At 43.4% G+C, this 17517-nt stretch overlaps 1 protein-coding gene across 11 annotated transcripts in view; it reads right to left on the bottom strand.

Annotated features, from left to right (window-relative positions):
• LOC126338177 (uncharacterized) overlaps positions 1 to 17517 on the bottom strand; it is a 116891-nt gene that overhangs the window by 34594 nt on the left and 64780 nt on the right. For 5 of the 11 annotated variants that reach the window (XM_050001536.1, XM_050001538.1, XM_050001531.1 and 2 more), the window contains 2 exons: positions 14118 to 14306; positions 315 to 424 (listed from right to left, as the gene is read on the bottom strand). In XM_050001536.1, coding sequence (XP_049857493.1) covers positions 315 to 424; positions 14118 to 14306 — 299 coding nt within the window. Of the gene's footprint in view, positions 1 to 314; positions 512 to 14117; positions 14307 to 17517 lie in introns of all 11 variants that reach the window. The other 6 variants (XM_050001533.1, XM_050001534.1, XM_050001529.1 and 3 more) reach the window with 2 other exon arrangements.

Genomic DNA, 17517 nt, shown 5'->3' with positions numbered 1-17517 from the left:
GTTTGCCTTTTCTTAATCTTTCTTCTAAGATAAGTCGTAAGGTCAGTATTGCCTCACGTGTTCCAACATTTCGACGGAATCCAAACTGATCCTCCCCGAGGTCTGCATCTACCAGTTTTTCCCTTCGTCTGTAAAGAATTCGCGTTAGTATTTTGCAGCCGTGGCTTATTAAACTGATAGTTCGGTAATTTTCACATCTGTCAGCACCTGACGAATATTTGATCATATCTCTGTCAAAGAAATATAAAAACTACCGGCCTTAGCGGGGAGGGCGGGACGCAAGGAGAGAGACGGAGGCAGAGAGAGAGACTCACCCCGTGGTGATGACGGGCAGCGGCCTCAGGGCCCTGGGCACCGGCGTGTGGATGCGCTTGAGCAGGTGCGCCGCTTGGCCACGGATGGCGCGCGCCTCGTCGTCGAACGACTGCAACAAACGGAAACTGTCCTGCCTACAGCGGCTCAGCAAGAGAGCGGGCCACAAGCGACGGCCGTCTGCAAACAGGGCAGCGACCTGACAGTCAAACAAGATACCACACTCAATACACACTAACAGCGTACCCAAGATCTGTGAAAACTTATGTTAGTTTTGTCTAAGGTGCAGGGACGAACAAAACGAAGACAGTTTATTACAAAACAATTCTCTAGATGTACAGGGTGTCACAAAAATAACTTTACAACTTTGAAAATTCGTACAAACTTATTTATACGACTTACAGACTTAGTCTTGGTGTCATCTTGAAGGAAAGTAGATGAAGTGTTTGAATCACATGGTTCACTAGTGCAGAATCACGCCACCGCAAGCGCTAGCGGCAGTTGCAGCAAAGACGGCTGCCTTAACAAGTCTCGAGTGCGCCCACTATGTGTGTTTTGGTTTGCTGAGTGGGATTCTGCGACAACTTTGCAACGTAATTTTCGAACACAGTATAGTAAAGAACCTCCCAGTAGGTCTTCTGTTTATGAGTGGCGTAACTGTTTTATTGAAACTGCATGTCCGGCCAATCACTGGGTTCAAAAGACTGTACCCAAGTATAGCTAGGGCCGCGATTTTCTCGATGCATGAGCCACGTGGTACTCGAAAACTGGACTTGGACTCATTTAGTATGAAAACAATGTATGGACGTCTCGCTGACTGTCCCTTGATAAGTGCTGCCTTCTGTTGTCAACTGCTAGACTTATTTCGAAAGAAATATTAGCGAATGTAACAGCCGATGTCGCGGATGGCTGAACCAAATTGTGGTCACACTCATGTAATTTCGTGCATGTACTCGTTAGGTTTTGCAGTTTGCTGTAATTCTGCCACAAATACATCACGTTTGTTGAGTGACGGATATGTTGTGCCTGTCCTTTCTGACATGTCTTAAAAACACAGGCACCATTTTGATCCAGCATCCTCTATGAATTAAGATTCAACGTCTGTAATTCCTTTTTTTTTTTTTTTTTTGCTGAGTAAGCAAGAAATTACTCTTGAAGATATGTCAATCATACATGTGCAAGTAACGCTTTAAATAATAGCCAGTCTTCACAGAATAGTATTCCTCTAAGTGCCCAGTCTTCAAAGTGCTAAGTGATAAAATTAATAAACAACTCTAGGGTTTGGGGCATTGAAAATCCACGAAAAGTCTGGAACATGAACGTCATTGTCCAAAGTTGAATGTGTTCTGTGCATTGAGCAAGAGCAAAGTTTACGGACCTTTCTTTTTCCAAGAGAAAACTCAACAGAATAGTGTAATCTGATATACTGGAAAACTTTCTAATCGTACAGATTCCCCAGAATGCAGCGTACAGTTTATGCAGGATGGCAGTCTGCCACACTACACCTCAGACGTCCTGGATTTCTTAAATGTCTCCTTCCATGTAAATGGATGGACTGAGGTGCTCCAATTTCATGGCCCCCATTTGCACCCAACTTGACATCTCTTGATTTTTTTTTTTTTTTTTTTTTTTTGGTTTCATCAAGGGTACTGTCTTTGTTCCGCCTTTACCAGCTTCTCTACCAGAGTTCAGAACTAGAACCCACCTCACAATTCATTAAGTCATACCTGACATGCTGCAGCGAGTTTGCCAAGAAATCAAATTCAGATGGGATGTGTGCCGCATATCCCATGAAAGTCACATTGAGCCTGTTTAGGTATAAGGTAAAAAACGTGATGTATTTGTGTATGAAATGACATCGAAACCACGCCTGTAAGTTAAATGGATAAATCAGTATGAGCTTTCAAAGTTGTCGAGTCCTTAGTGATATACCCATTACTAATATTACCACTTTACGATAGGTATCTTCTACCAACATTGTACGTAAATGAGATAGAACACTTTTTGAAAAACATCATTGTCATCTTTGAATGTTAAAACCATTTATTCATAAAATCCACTATTGCGAGCACATGCCATTATTTTAAAAAAATATTTAAATGTGTGCAGGGTGAAACTGAACTCCACTGATAAAATTTCTGGGGTTATTCAGGAATATTATCTGAGTATTTTGGAATGAGGGACCTATGGTCTCCAGCGAATCGTTACAGAACAACTGCATTTTATTTGATTTCTTACATTCATTTATCTTTGTATCTGTGTTACACAATAGCGCAAATGTCGATGATATGCACTGTTTGTCTGGTGTGGCAACAAAATTGTTCCATTCACTCATGGTATTTGTGTTGACCAACACTTTTCCACTGTGCTCTTCATCTTCGAACTTGATTTCAGCGCTATTCAGTTCCGTTTTGGGTTTGTCTTTTCAGCAGCGTTAGCTGCTCATTAACAGTGATATGCAGCAGGACTTATAGGTGTACTGATGAAGAATTGGGTGATAAGTACGTCGTGTGAGGGTGTACTGAATGCAGTGGGAGAGTAGCACACTGATGCTATGCTGATTTATATCCATCTGTAACACCAACCACATCACAACTGTTTTACATCAGTCTAAAAGCTGTTGTACTATTCTGTGTTTTGTGGTAATTACTCATTACAGGCTTTTTGACTGTTGTACATGTACATGTCTTTTCGTAAAAACAAAAGCAAACGGGGACAAAAACAATAAATCGTAATTGCATTATTACTCTGTCATGAGCTATTGAAAGCCATGGATGCATTACACAAAAATACTCAGAAAATATCCGTGAACAAAATGTCGCTTGAGTTTGGATTCACCTAGTATATGTCACCATCACACTCAAAAGCTGAGTATTTAACGTTGCTAGCATCTTTTGGATAAGTAACATTAATAATACATGTTCACCGTATGATGAACAAGGAGATTGCCAACCATTCCTCTCAACACTTATCTGGCTGTAAAGCCTCTATGTTTATATAATTTGTGCAGTTTTTATGAGAGACAAAACCCAGGTGTCAGCCAGCAATCCTCTGGGATGTAGGAGGGAAGTTGTGGGCGATCTGGGAGAGAGTTGGTGTTTATACGGTTTATGGTTTCGATGTTGGAACTTAGTCGTCAGTAGTTGACTTATTCTTGTGTACAGGATACCTAGAAAAATACACAAATGTATTCCCATACGCTAGTGTGAAATTCTAATCAGTTGTTGTGGTGTTTATAAGTTTGTCTCGCTCTTTGATTACAGAGGCTGAGATGACAGCTGAGCCGCCGTCAAATGGGACTCCACTGTGGTGTGTTCCGGCTGTAGCCGCAATAAGGCTTCGCACGACATCACGGTATCTTCGACGACGAGACGAAGTTCGTCTCAGTTTTATTATGATGCTCTTGCTCTCCATAAATAGGTAGCAATAACAGATGTGTATAAGAGCTTGCAAAGGGGCTGTTGAGCAACATTCGTACACAGTCCCTGAAATAAAACCGCGCAGTTCAATGTTCGAAGATTCATTTGCAAACCATTCCCTTCCAAAACCTGCCGCTGCCAGGCTGTCCACGGCTAATTGCGTCGTAACAAACGGAGATGCTCTGAGGCAACTTAACCCATTCCAAATAAACTGCAGAGCCGTGTAAATTACCGCTAGTGTGCTTGTAAGACGTTAAGTCATTGAGGATAAACGGGGTTCAAGTTTACCTTGCGCAACGCCTATTGCCTCAGAGAGGCATGTTGCCAGGACAGTCGGCTTGGGCGTCTTCCAATTGCTCCAGATACCATCTGCCGGTCTAAATAGCAGACACCTACTCTTGACTGCCTCCGCTGTTGCAGCCAACCTTTGGCTTTGTCTCAGGAGTGTCGACAGTGCCTTCTTTTGCAATGACGCATAGAAAAAAATGGCTAGCTGAAGACCTTTTATCATTTTTACGTGCAGAGGGAAGTGAGTATACCTGAAACCAATCCCCTCTGGGAAACAAAATCATATTTCTCGGGAACTCTATGGTGGGGCAAGAGTTATTCGGTAAAAGCGCATGTCATCAAATGCAGCTTCAAAACTGTTGAATATTAATTAAAAATACGATCCAGACTTCCGAGAAATGTCAGTTAGAACTCAGCCTTCATATCGAACATGTCGGCACTCGACTACGTCCAAATGGCGTGTACTGCGATTGAGCTGCTTGTCTTGAAAACAAAAGCAGATATTATACAGGACAGGCGAAAGAAGTCTGGAAGTTTCCAGTGAATATTTGAATGGACTAGGAGGTCCAGAATGAGATTTCCACTCTGCAGCGGAGTGTGTGCTGATGTGAAACTTCCTGGCAGATTAAAACTGTGTGCCGGACCGAGACTCGAACTCGGGGCCTTTGCCTTTTGCGGGCAAGTGCTCTACCATCTGAGCTACTCACTCCCCCCTCCCTTCCTCACAGCTTTACTTCTGCCAGTACCTCGTCTCCTACCATCCAAACTTCGCAGAAACTCTCGACTAGGAGATCATTCGTAAACAACAACAACAACAACTAATCACAAATTAAAAATCTGAACTGCGTAGTTTTTCGTGTACATGTGGTGTTTTCTAAGTATGTCTCTACTGCAACAACTGTTACAAACTAATTAAAAATATTTACTGACTACTGATTGAAAGCTTACATGGTCTTATGTCTGTGCTGAGACACACAGCATGCTGTTGAAAGAAAAATAAATATATGTACTCAACGGACAGCTGACCTGATCTGATTTTTCAGTTCTGAGAACTGCGTCAAGCAAATAAACATTTCTGCTTTGTGTCATAATACCATGATCTTCAGTTTCCTCCTCTGCTATTCTGGCGTTTCCAGATCAGTTAGGAATTTCATTTCTCGAAGTACCAAATGGTGCTTCCACATACATCTTTCAATCCACTTCCTTATCATTTGTCATTTAGATTTTTCAACTCTTCGCACCGAACTGAATTTCGCTAGGTCTCCGCAGAAAGAGCTATGTATCGCGCAATACAACCCTTAAGGGGCGCTCACGCGATCAATTTTTATTGCGCGTTACTGAGTACTGGTAAATGATATCAACCGTCTCAGAGGGATACTGCCGGTTTCCGCAGTATATTGAAGGACACTGCAGAGCTTTAAACATAATCATGCGCAACATATTGTACTGTGTAAGGGTAGCGTTGCTCAAGAAACGCCAGTTCTATTGAGAGTTCGTAATTTACGGATGTGAACAACTTATCCAGTGACGCAATATGAGTATGAATACACCAGGGAAGACAGAGGAAAGGAATAAAGTGTATTCAAGTGAATAGCTGGGTTACATATTTAACACTCATCCAATAATTAGCTTTAAAAATTTGAAAAAAAATATATTACTACAGGTCACAGTGTAGAAAAAGAAATCTGCTGAATATATGGACTGAGACTTGAAATATGAAGCATAGAATGTCCTCCTGAAATTCTACAAATAACAAATTACTTAAGTATTCCCAATGTTTGAAGCAGTTACACAACAAGGTGCTACTCTATGTTTTGCAGGTTTGTATATTATTCGTTTATAATTTTATCGTTTCTGATCATCTAGCCAGTAAATAACAGCAAACTTCAATGTAATGTATATAAGTACAAATACATTCGTTATTTTACTGTTCCCCCAAAAACCACTTTTGCGGCTTTAAACCTTGGTGTATTTTCCAAGCAGGTGCAAATAGCTTCGCAGTTTTCCATCAAGATACAACTGATGGTAGTTGGTGCAGTGAATGTTGAAGTTCGAGGTCTTCAAAAGTTTTTCCAGTTGCAAGGTAATCTGCATCTACCTCTATACTCTCAAACCACCAAGAAGTGCATGGCAAAGGGGACGTCCCATTGTGCTAGTTATTAGAGTTTCTTTCCATTCCATTCAAGCATGGAGTGCGGGAAGAATTATTGTTCGAATACCTCTGTGCATGCTGTAATTATTTTAATCTTATCCTCACAATCCCTTTGAGAGCGATACATAAGGGTTGTAGTATATTCCTAAAGTCATCATTTAAGGCCGGTTGTTGAAACTTTGTTAGTAGACGTTCTCAGGATGGTTTACGTCTATCTTCAAGAGTTTGCCAGTTCAATTTCTTCAGCATCTTTGTGACACTCTTCCACAGATCAAACGAACCTGTGACCGTTCGTTGTGCCCTTCCCTATGTACCTGCAACATCCCGTGTTAGTCCTATATGACACGGGTCCCACACATTTGAGCAATATTTTAGAACCGGTCGCACGAGTGATTTGTAAGCTATCTCCTTTGTAGACTGATTGCACTTCCCCAGTGTCCTACCAATAAACTGAGGCCTACCACCTGCTTAACCAACGACTGAGCCAATATGATCATTACATTTCATATCGCTACGAAGTGTTACATCTAGGATTTTGCATCGATTTCCATATCGTCGAATGCTGACATGTTCGCTCTGAAAGAAGAGATGTGGCTAACACTGTAACCCATAGACTTTTCGTGGATAGGTAGAGCATGTGGCGAAGCCTCCGTGACTCCTCTTATAGTAAATACTGTAATAAAATTAATCTAGAAATCCCGGTTACAGGTTCATGATGCTGACGAGATTACGAAATTGTGGCTCCGTAAACTTTCCCAGCGTAATAATTGGTTGAATTCATGTCGGGTCTCCAGCCGAAACGTAATGGCAGCTAGAACAATATTTCGGCGGTCCAACTAGCCGCCATCTTCTGCTGAGTTAGTGCGACAGCCTGCTCATTTCCGTCATCTAGGTTTTATTCGTGTCTGGTCTCCAGCCGGAACATGTTGTCATCTGGACACGACGTTTCGGCGGTTCACCTGGCCACTTTCAAATGGTTCGAATTGCTCTGAGCACTATGGGACTTAACTTCTGAGGTCATCAGTCCCCTAGAACTTAGAACTACTTAAACCTAAGTAACCTAAGGACATCACACACATCCATGCCCGAGGCAGGATTCGAACCTGCGACCGTAGCGGTCGCGCGGTTCCAGACTGCAGCGTCTAGAACCGCTCGGCCACCTCGGCCGCCCACCTGGCCGCTTTCTTCAGGTGAGTAGGCTGTCGCATTGACTCACCTGAAGATGCCGATCAAGTGGGCCGAAATGTTGTGTCCAGGTGACAATATGTTCCGGCTGGAGACCAGGCATGAATAAAATCTAGATGACGAAGTTATTTGTACCAATCGGACATCTATCAATTACGTAATTAAAAAGCTCCCTATGAGATAAATCGACTCGAGAATCAGAACTAATTTTCTACACCCAAAAAACAGCATCGTTGTCATGCCTGCATGGCGGAAAATCGGATGGACGGGTTAAACATTTTCCCAGTTCCAGAATGAGATTTTCACTCTGCACCAGAGTGTGCCCTGATATGAAACTTCCTGGCAGATTAAAACTGTGTGCCGGACCGAGACTCGAACTCCTTTCTTTCAGGAGTGCTAGGTCTGCAAGGTTCGCAGGAGATCTTCTGTAGTAAAGTTTGGAAGGAAGGAGACGAGGTACTGGCAAAAGTAAAGCTGTGAGGACAGGGCGTGAGTCGTGCTAGGGTAGTTCAGATGGTAGAGCACTTGCCTGCGTAAGGGAAAGGTCCCGAGTTCGAGTATCGGTCCGTCACACAGTTTTAATCTGCCAGGAAGTTTCATTTTCCCAGTTCATCATTCAGTTAATATTAAAATCGCTCCTTATGGCGAGTTTTCTTAAGGCTCTCTCTCTCTCTCTCTCTCTCTCTCTCTCTCTCTCTCTCTCTCTCTCTCTCTCTCTCGGTACTGATTTTCGATTTCATTGTCTCCATTGAACTTCTGGAAGTATTTGTCAAGTGTAATATCTGGTCTGCTGCAGGAATGCAGCTCGATAAATCGTTTGTAATTGAGAGTGGACAAATGTAATTGTGTGACAGGGCTACCTTGAGTTATGTTTCTTTCGATTTAAAATATACTTTCACTTTTAACTTCACTGAAGGCCTCTCACTTACTGTAGATTTCCCCTGACCATTTTTTATTAATTATGTCACTGACTTGGCAACAAAGCTCAGAAAGTTGGTGAACTAGACTGATGTCCACGTCCGAGGGACAGAAGACCAGCAGGTGAGGGAAGCTCTCGCCGTCTGATAGGAAAAAGGTGTTGGAGTCATGCTTTGGTTTTTCTGTCCCACTGACGCGACGACAGCAGCGACACTGAAACATTCCCTTCTAAACGAGAGATAACTCCAGTCGCTACAGCGCGCCCCGAGCATAATGCGCAGTAATATTGTGCCGTTGTTGCACTTGCGCGCAATATGTGACTCAATATTGCTGCTCAATAAATACCGAGCATGGCCACGAATCGCAGTGTCGTATGGGGTTGGTGTTGGAGTCAGGGGACGGGAGTGGGGGAGAGCTGAGCAGAGGAATACGTAGCACAGTGGCGACTTCCACACTTAAAACTAACAAACACTCAACTACGGAGGCGGTCCCCAAATAGCATCACTATTTACACTTGTACGTTCAAGAAAAGTGTGTAAGTGTTGAGACGCTTTATCCGATGAAACTTCGAGGGAACATGGCTTTAAGATTTCAAATGGCTAACAAACTTTGTTCAAAATAGTGCTATAAATTCTACTCAACACATCTTCTAATTGATACAATCCGTTCAGAACTGTTGGGTTAGTAAATGAAAGCTGTACACAGACGTGTATGACGTGTTTATGCTGACCACCGGTGAAGTATATAGCAAAAGTCATTTTGTACCATTTTCAAAATATCCTCTTACATTAACGTCAGGTTTGAATACGTCAGTCGCGGGCGCGAATGAAGGTGCATGATTCTGTTACGAAAAAGGGTTTGCAACAATTATCAAAATATTTATTGACGTTGTCGTCATTGTACGCAATATTCTTTCGTTGTTGTCACAGAGACTAAATCTAATTTTGGAAACGGAAAACACATATGCTGGCAAGTTAAATACGAAAAGGCTTCGTCTCAGATATAATACAATGCCACACGAAATAATAAATATACATCAGTTGTATGACTTCTGATTTAAGGGTACGCCATGTGACAGGAATGACAAAACTAAAGTAAGACTACCTTCCCTTGTACACCTACCAAAGATCACATATCATTCATTATTTCTACAGCTGCCAGGCAGTAATGTACAATTGCAGGAATTTTCATCAATAGAACGATACAGTGGTGAACTGGGTCCTGCTCTAATTAGTTAATGGCGTTAACAACCACTCGCCTAACTCAATGGCCACATTACTTGCCGTTTTCCGTTTAGTGATCCGCTGCCATTGAGACGGTGCCCCCTTAGATTCCCAGACTTTATTTCAAATACGCATTACAATAAATATACGTGAAACAGACACGACAGGACATAAGCGAACTGAGATCTCGGCTGGTACACAGCGACAAAGATAACCATGAAAACGGGACAAGAAGAAAGGTGGGAATGGAGATCATAGGAGATCTGATTGGTTCAAATGGCTCTGAGCACTATGGGACTTAACATCTGTGGTCATCAGTCCCCTAGAACTTAGAACTACTACCGTAGCAGTCGCGCGGTCCGGACTGAGCGCCTAGAACCGCTAGACCACCTCGGCCGGCATAGGAGATCTGAGATTAAACATGTCTCCCGATACTGTAGTGTCCTTCTAAATACCCCTTGCGTGTTTCGATAGTCACAACAGCTGATGATAATACTTTCATAGATTCCTTGTGCACCTCTACTGAGATGGTTGTAGGTATCCCCACCCGACAGTAAAAACCAATTGGGTTAAGTGTCAAATGCACAAACAGGGACTCCGCTTATAATTCATTATTCGGTAAATCCAGCTTTGAGAAGATTGTAAAAATATGAGGGGCGTTCAATAAGTAATGCAACACATCTTTTTTTTCGTCCAACTTCGGATGAAAAAACTGCAGAATTTCTTGTGAGACATCTTGGAATATTTCCACTACCGCCCGTAGTTTCTTGATGTTCCGATAGATGGCGGCGCTATGCGTAGTTTTCAAAATGGCGTCTGTAACGGAGGTGCATTCCAAGTGGAGTGCTGTCATTGAGTTTCTTTTGGCCGAGCCGAAGCATCGCAGATAGTCATAGGCGCTTGCAGAATGTCTACTGTGACATGGCAGTGAACAAACGCACGGCGAGTCGTTAGGCGAGGCAGGATTCGAACCTGAATTTCTTGTGAGACATCTTGGAATATTTCCACTACCGCCCGTATAGTTTCTTGATGTTCCGATAGATGGCGGCGCTATGCGTAGTTTTCAAAATCATCAGCCTCTGTCATCATCACAACAAGCTCCTGTCCGATCTCCCATGCTCCGTCCAGCCGTACACAGCTGTGACTCCTACAGTACTGGAACGTGCGGACACTCTCATTCGAGGTGATGCAAACGAATTTCTCTTTTCCGTGACAATGCAAGGCGTCACTCAAGTCTGCGCATCTTCCGACTTCCATCTATTTGTCCCACTGAAGGATGCACACTGCGGGAAGTAGTATGTTGATGATGGGGATGTTATTGATCCAGCAACACGTTGGCTCCGACGTCGACCAGTACAGTGGTACCATAGGGTTTTGTAACCAAAAAAGTACGGAATAATATGGTATGTTGGAATCCTGAATAGAACCAACATGTTTTCAGAAAAAATGTGTTGCATTACTTATCGAATGCTGCTTGTAAATGTGCAAATGAGGGATTCTGTTATAACGAAAAGATGACCAGGGAGACTTACGCCTTAAAAACGCCAAAAAAACAGCTAGCACGTCACGAACGTAGAAATTCTACAAATAAAAAACTGCTCAGCACAACAGACAAATATAACTTAACTTGACAGCAACAAAGACGTCATATGTTCCATGGAGTATGTATATAATGAACAGAGAGATGCGTTCTCTGCAGAGCAATACAGAGAATACCTTCCGACGTCGCCAGCTTGTCCTCTCTGTCTTTCTCTCCTCAGCTACCCAGTCCTGACAACTGGCAACGCTAGTACATACTCTAAGTGAGAACTCAGTCTATGTTTCTTGGAAAATACATAGAAACAAAAACAAGAGCAATGATTCTTTGTGTCATGCATAAGAAACACTACGACAACTAGTTAACAGTCAACAAACGTACACTAGCATGAAATTATTAACGAATGTTCTGCACCTTCACTGGGAACTGAACCAGAATTGGTTTCCACATCCGCCAACGGCAATGACAAAGGCTCTTCTCTGGCATCGGAGGCGGAAGAAATTATCATACAGCAATTTTTGGCAAGCTTCGACAATAACGAAGGCGCCGTCCAACGGACATACACACCCCCGCAATTCTGGCTATCAACGATCGATACAAGGTCAGTATTGATGATTCTACCACATGCCACGTGTTATGCCCCTAGTAACGTTACGTGTTCTGGGCACAACATTTCTAGCTGAGTGAGGCATACATGCAGGGCAACTTGAGGCCCCCCTGATCTTTTTCGTAAAGCCTGCGCTCACTACATACATACAAATCATCACATCGCTACATCGATCAGTTCGGTCTTGGATACTGCATTTTCTGACCACAATGAACTTCGTATTATTCACGGTCTGGTTTTCGAGGGAGGGGGAAGGCTCTGGTTTACAGTGCTTCTGTTCTACTCTAGACTTATACTGCCACTGAGTTCGACCTGCTGGTATAGTCTAAAAGCGCAGTGCGCCCAGTGGGACAGTGAGGCAGCCAGCTGTCGATAGAAACTGCGCGTCAGATTAACGACGTCAGCTCTGACCCACCAGCTACCCTTAGTATCGTTTTTAGGTACATTTCCCTGTCTGTTCAGGCAAATGCTGAACCAGTCCCTTTCTCCGCCTTAGAGAATGAGACACACAATCAACTGCAAGAGGTAGTCAAATGCAAACCTGCCATAGCATATAGTCGACCTGATAGGCAGTTCATCTATTGTTACGTTAGATACTGTCACCACTGTGGTAGTTGAACGGCATAATGCCACATCACAGGTGCACGCAGGTGTCGGTTTATGACCTTCGTTATCGGCAGACTGGTCTAGTGTTTTCGTTTAGCTGTTAAATATCGAAGATCTAGTGCCTAGGATCCGATTACCCTTCAGACAGCTGTGTAGCACACGAGGCGTACATGCCTCGCCCGCTCGCTACACGGACGCTTTACGATGACACGGAAACAAGTACCCCGGACGTGGAACGACAATCGGACGAAGGCTATGCTTCAGTGATTTGGTTGGGAAACACTGCAGCATGCTCTGTACAGCCTTACCCCTTCAGCGGGCGATTTTCACGTTTTTGGCGACGTGAAGAACGAACTGCGTGGATGTCGGTTTCAGTCGGACGAGGAAGTGCAAGATTGGGCGCGATTGTGGATCCGTCAGCGGCCAAACTTGTTCTCTGCAACAGGAACTGATTGTCTCGTTTCCCAGTGGGATAAATGTCTTAACGCGTGTGGTGATTACTTTTGAATGGAACCATTCCATGGTCCCATTGTGGGGGGTGTTTGGGTTTCACTTGACTGCCAATTATAGAGTAGAATAACACAAAGTTTTCATGACACACAGATAAATGTTGTACACCAACTCCTTTCGTTAGGTTAACTGACGACTGTGGCGAAAGGGAGGCCATCCGGCCAAAAAATAAAAATAAAATAAAATTGGACAAATCGTGATGATAATGGACATTACGATGGCCCGAACGCTAGGAAAGAGCGAGAATTTTTAGCTGGTGTTCTGTCTGTGAGGCCAACGGTCTTGCCGCAGTGGTAACACCGGTTCCCGTCAGATTAACGAAGTTAAGCGCTGTCAGGCTGAGCTAGCACTGGGATGGGTGACCATCCGGTCTGCCAGCGCTGTTGGCGAGCGGGGTGCACTCAGCCCTTGTGAGGCAAACTGAGGAGCTACTTGATAGAGAAGTCCCAGAAACTGACATACGGCCGGGAGAGTGGTGTGCTGACCACATGCCCCTCAATATCCGCATCCAGTGACGCCTGTGGGCTGAGGCTGACACGGCGGCCGGTCGGTACAGTTGGGCCTTCATGGCCTGTTCGAGAGGAGTTAAGTTTAGTTTTTTAGTTCTGTCTGTTAATGTGTTTTACTGGTATTTTAGAAAAGAGTGCACGATGATGAACTATAATAGCGTATGAAACTTCCTGGCAGATTAATACTATATGCTGGACCGATACTCGAATTAGGGGCCTTTGCTTTTAATGTGGAGTGTAGCTTACGGCATGGCACAAACCTTTTTATACCCATAATTATTGCCATTTTGGTGTCTTGCTGGTGTAGTAAGTTTGGCTGTCTCGTCTAGGAGATTGGATGATTGTAATGAGTTTGTGTGTAGTGTAATGGTATGTTAGAGTTGTTAATGATTTTGATGAAGTTGCCAGTACGTGGGCCACTAGTCTCGATAAATGCATCGCCATCTGCGTAGCACCTAGTTCGTTTCCATCTGAAGGACAGGTCAGCATCACAAGTCCTGCCTCCATGAGACAGGGCAGATAGGTTTACCATTTGATCCCGGACTTAGGTGTAAAATCCAATGTACAGGAAACGTACGCCGCTACCTCCCCTCCTCCCGCTGGCCAAGTATTGGGGTGAAAATGTTTCACCAACAGATTTAACCAGAGTTAGCGACCTTAGGCCTACTCAGTTTTCAAGTCACCCCAAAACATGCAAGGCACGTGTAACCACGGTACACTTTTGGATGCTACTGTGCATCACTCCACCATTCACCTAACACTAGGGTGGCAGGACGTCAGCTAACAAGAGAGATTGGTGGAAAAGCGTCAGATCGGTTAGAGGCGTGACAGTGAAGAGGAGGTCGGCTTACCACGATGGATCTGGAGTTGAGGAAGTCCTCGGCGGGCTGGTAGGCGAGAGACGGGCGCATGCGGTGGTTGATGCGGTCGATCTCGGCCATGATGACGGATGGCCTGGTGCGCGTCGAGAAGGTGGGCGCCGACACCGCCGTCAGCCGCATGTGCCCCGCGTACGGGATGATGTGGTGGTACGTCTGGCCCTGCGCCACCACACCGCTGTACGCTAGCCGCAGCCAACACCGCACCCTGCGACCTGCGGCCTACGTCACCCAGCAGCTCGCTTCGTCCTTAACCGGAGGGACCAAAACACCAACGCCTCCTCCGGTACAATATGTATAAATTATTATACCGCACGTCTTCGGAATTCCCCTGATCTCCCAACTATTAAGTAACCAGTCTTTCAGGTGGTTTGACACTGCTCTGCATCTTATCTTGTGATATACTTTTCATCACTGCGTATACCTAAGGTGCAAACTTTGTACACTTTTAGCAATCTATCAGGACAACATAACGTCGAAGTTGTTGTTCTTGAGGTCTTCAGTCCTGAGACTGATTTGATGCAGCTCTCCATGCTACTCTATCCTGTGCAAGCTTCTTTATCTCGCAGTACCTACTGCAGCCTACATCCTTCTGAATCTGCTTAGTGTATTCATCTCTTGGTTCCCCTCTACGATTTTTACCCTCCACGCTGCCCTCCAATACTAAATTGGTGATTCCTTGATGCCTCAGAGCATGTCCTACCAACCGATCCCTTCTCCTTGTCAAGTGCCACAAACTCCTCTTCTCCCCAATTCTATTCAATACCTCCTCATTAGTTATGTGATTTACCCATCTAATCTTCAGCATTCTTCTGTAGCATCACATTTCGAAAGCTTCTATTCTCTTCTTGCGTCCATGTTTCACTTCCATACATGGCTACACTCCATACAAATACTTTCAGAAACGACTTCCTGACACTTAAATCTATACTCGATGTTAACAAATATCTCTTCTTCCGAAACGCTTTCCTTGCCATTGCCAGTCTACATTTTATATCCTCTCTACTTCGACCATCATCAGTTATTTTGCTCCCCAAATAGCAAAACTCCTTTACTACTTTAAGTGTCTCATTTCCTAATCTAATTCCCTCAGCATCACCCGAGTTAATTCGACTACATTCCATTATCCTCGTTTTGCTTTTGTTGATGTTCATCTTATATCCTTCTTTCAAGACACTGTCCATTCCGTTCAACTTCTCTTCCAAGTCCTTTGCTGTCTCTGACAGGATTACAATGTTATCGGCGAACCTCAAAGTTTTTATTCCTTCTCCATGGTTTTTAATACCTACTCCGAATTTTTCTTTCGTTTCCTTTACTGCTTGCACACTATAGAGATTGAATACCATCGAGCAGAGGCTACAACCGTGTCTCACTCCCCTCCCAACCACTGCTTCCCTTTCGTGCCCCTCGACTCTTATAATGCCATCTGGTTTCTGTACGAATTGTAGATAGTCTTTCGCTCCCTGTATTTTACCCGTGCCTACTTTAGAATTTGAAAGACAGTATTCCAGTCAACATTGTCAAAAGCTTTCTCTAAGTATACAAATGCTAGGAACGTAGGTTTGCCTTTCGTTAATCTTTTTTCTAAGATAAGACGTAAGGTCAGTATTGCCACACGTGCTCCAATGTTTCTACGGAATCCAAACGGATCTTCCCCGAGGTCGGCTTCTACCAGTTTTGCCATTCGTCTGTAAAGAATTCGCGCTAGAACGTCCAAGCAGTACGGCGAATTACTTAGGCGACGTCGAGAAAATCACAACAGAAATTTTACGAGTGATTGATGTGCCAGTACGTAGCGACCCTGAGCACGAGATGGTAGCGTTCATGTCTTTCTCTTTGAAGCCCCGCAATCGATGCACCGCTGGAGCGAATCCCGTTCATTACTTGCTTTTAATTTATATTTTTTTCAACACTAGTCATATTATGTTACACATATCACATTTGGAAGGTAATATGATGAAAAGACACATGTTGTTGCGTGAAATTTGATTGAATTTCCAGTGTTGTCTGTTTGTCTGCTAATTTTTTATTATCACAACAAATATTATATTAGTAACCATTGACAAGTAAACGACCAAAGGCACAAAGTTTTCCTGAAAATGTGCTCCTGTCGTGATTTCAGAAATTCCTTCTATCTGTAATTGTGTGAGGTACCGAGGGCTGCTTTGCACCTGGACTCTTCGATCTGCGAGGCACAGGTTTCAAGGACGACAGACAGGTTTGGATCCGGCCAATGTGACCGAGCGGTTCGAGGCGCTTAAGTCCGGAACGGCACTGCTGCTACGGTCGCAGGTTCGAATCGTGCCTAGGGCATGGATGTGTGTGATGTCCTTAGGTTAGTTAGGTTTAAGTAGTTCTAAGTCTAGGGGACTGATGACGTCAGATGTTAAGGCCCATAGTGCTTAGAGCCGTTTGAATCATCTGGACAGGCTTGGAAAGCCCAATTCAAACATCAATGAATAAAGGTGTAAATAACTTTATTCGATACTACAAAAAATAACAAATGGCAAAATGTGAGGATAATGTACGATTAATCGTCGGATGCGCTTTCTATACTAAAAGTTGCAGAATCCTTTTTTTTTTTTTAATACAGACATGGAGAAATAAATTAAAACGGCGTTTACTACAGCGAATGAATGTAGTTTTCCCAAATGCACACGAAGTATTCAGAGTTTCCACGGAGAAACAAAGCAATTTGGATGCAACCATGAGAAACGCAACATTTTCGTAAATATCGGTGCCGAAAATTGGCGATGTACTATTGAATATATTTTAATAGCATCTTCACGATAAACAATTTCTCGTTCGTTATCAATAAAACATGAACAAGTCTGAAGGCGCTTGATAAAGCTTTTAAACTAGCTACATAAATGAAAGTCGCATAATACTTGTAATAACAAAAATTAATAAACAGCGAGATAACACTGGATATTCAATAAAAGTTAATGGAAATACACCTGTCGTTTCATCATATTACCTTTCAAAGTAATAAGTACGAAATAACATAACTAGTATTGAGTAACATATAAATTAAATGAAGAACATGAACGGGATTCGATCCAGCGATCCACCAGTTACAGCGTTTGAACGCCCACCAGTGAAGCGTAAAACTTCTCTCGCGATTACTACTTGCAGATTATGTTGTCCTAATGGGCTAGTAAACGCGCACAAAGTTTAAAATAAACACGTGATCCGAACGTTGCGGCCTCCCCTTATGAGTAATTTATTACCCATATTTCTAATTTGTGTCTGACCCTTCTGCTTTTCTTTCCAATGATTCCTCATTGCCTAAATACTTGTTCCACTAACTTGTCCATATCCTGGTAAGTGGTTTTCCATAGAGTTTTCTCTCCATATCTATTCCATCTCGTAC

This window comes from Schistocerca gregaria, chromosome 1 (genome assembly GCF_023897955.1).
Source record: "Schistocerca gregaria isolate iqSchGreg1 chromosome 1, iqSchGreg1.2, whole genome shotgun sequence".
In the NCBI taxonomy this organism is placed as follows: Eukaryota; Metazoa; Arthropoda; class Insecta; order Orthoptera; family Acrididae; genus Schistocerca; species Schistocerca gregaria.
This window is presented reverse-complemented; position numbering and strand designations above follow the sequence as displayed.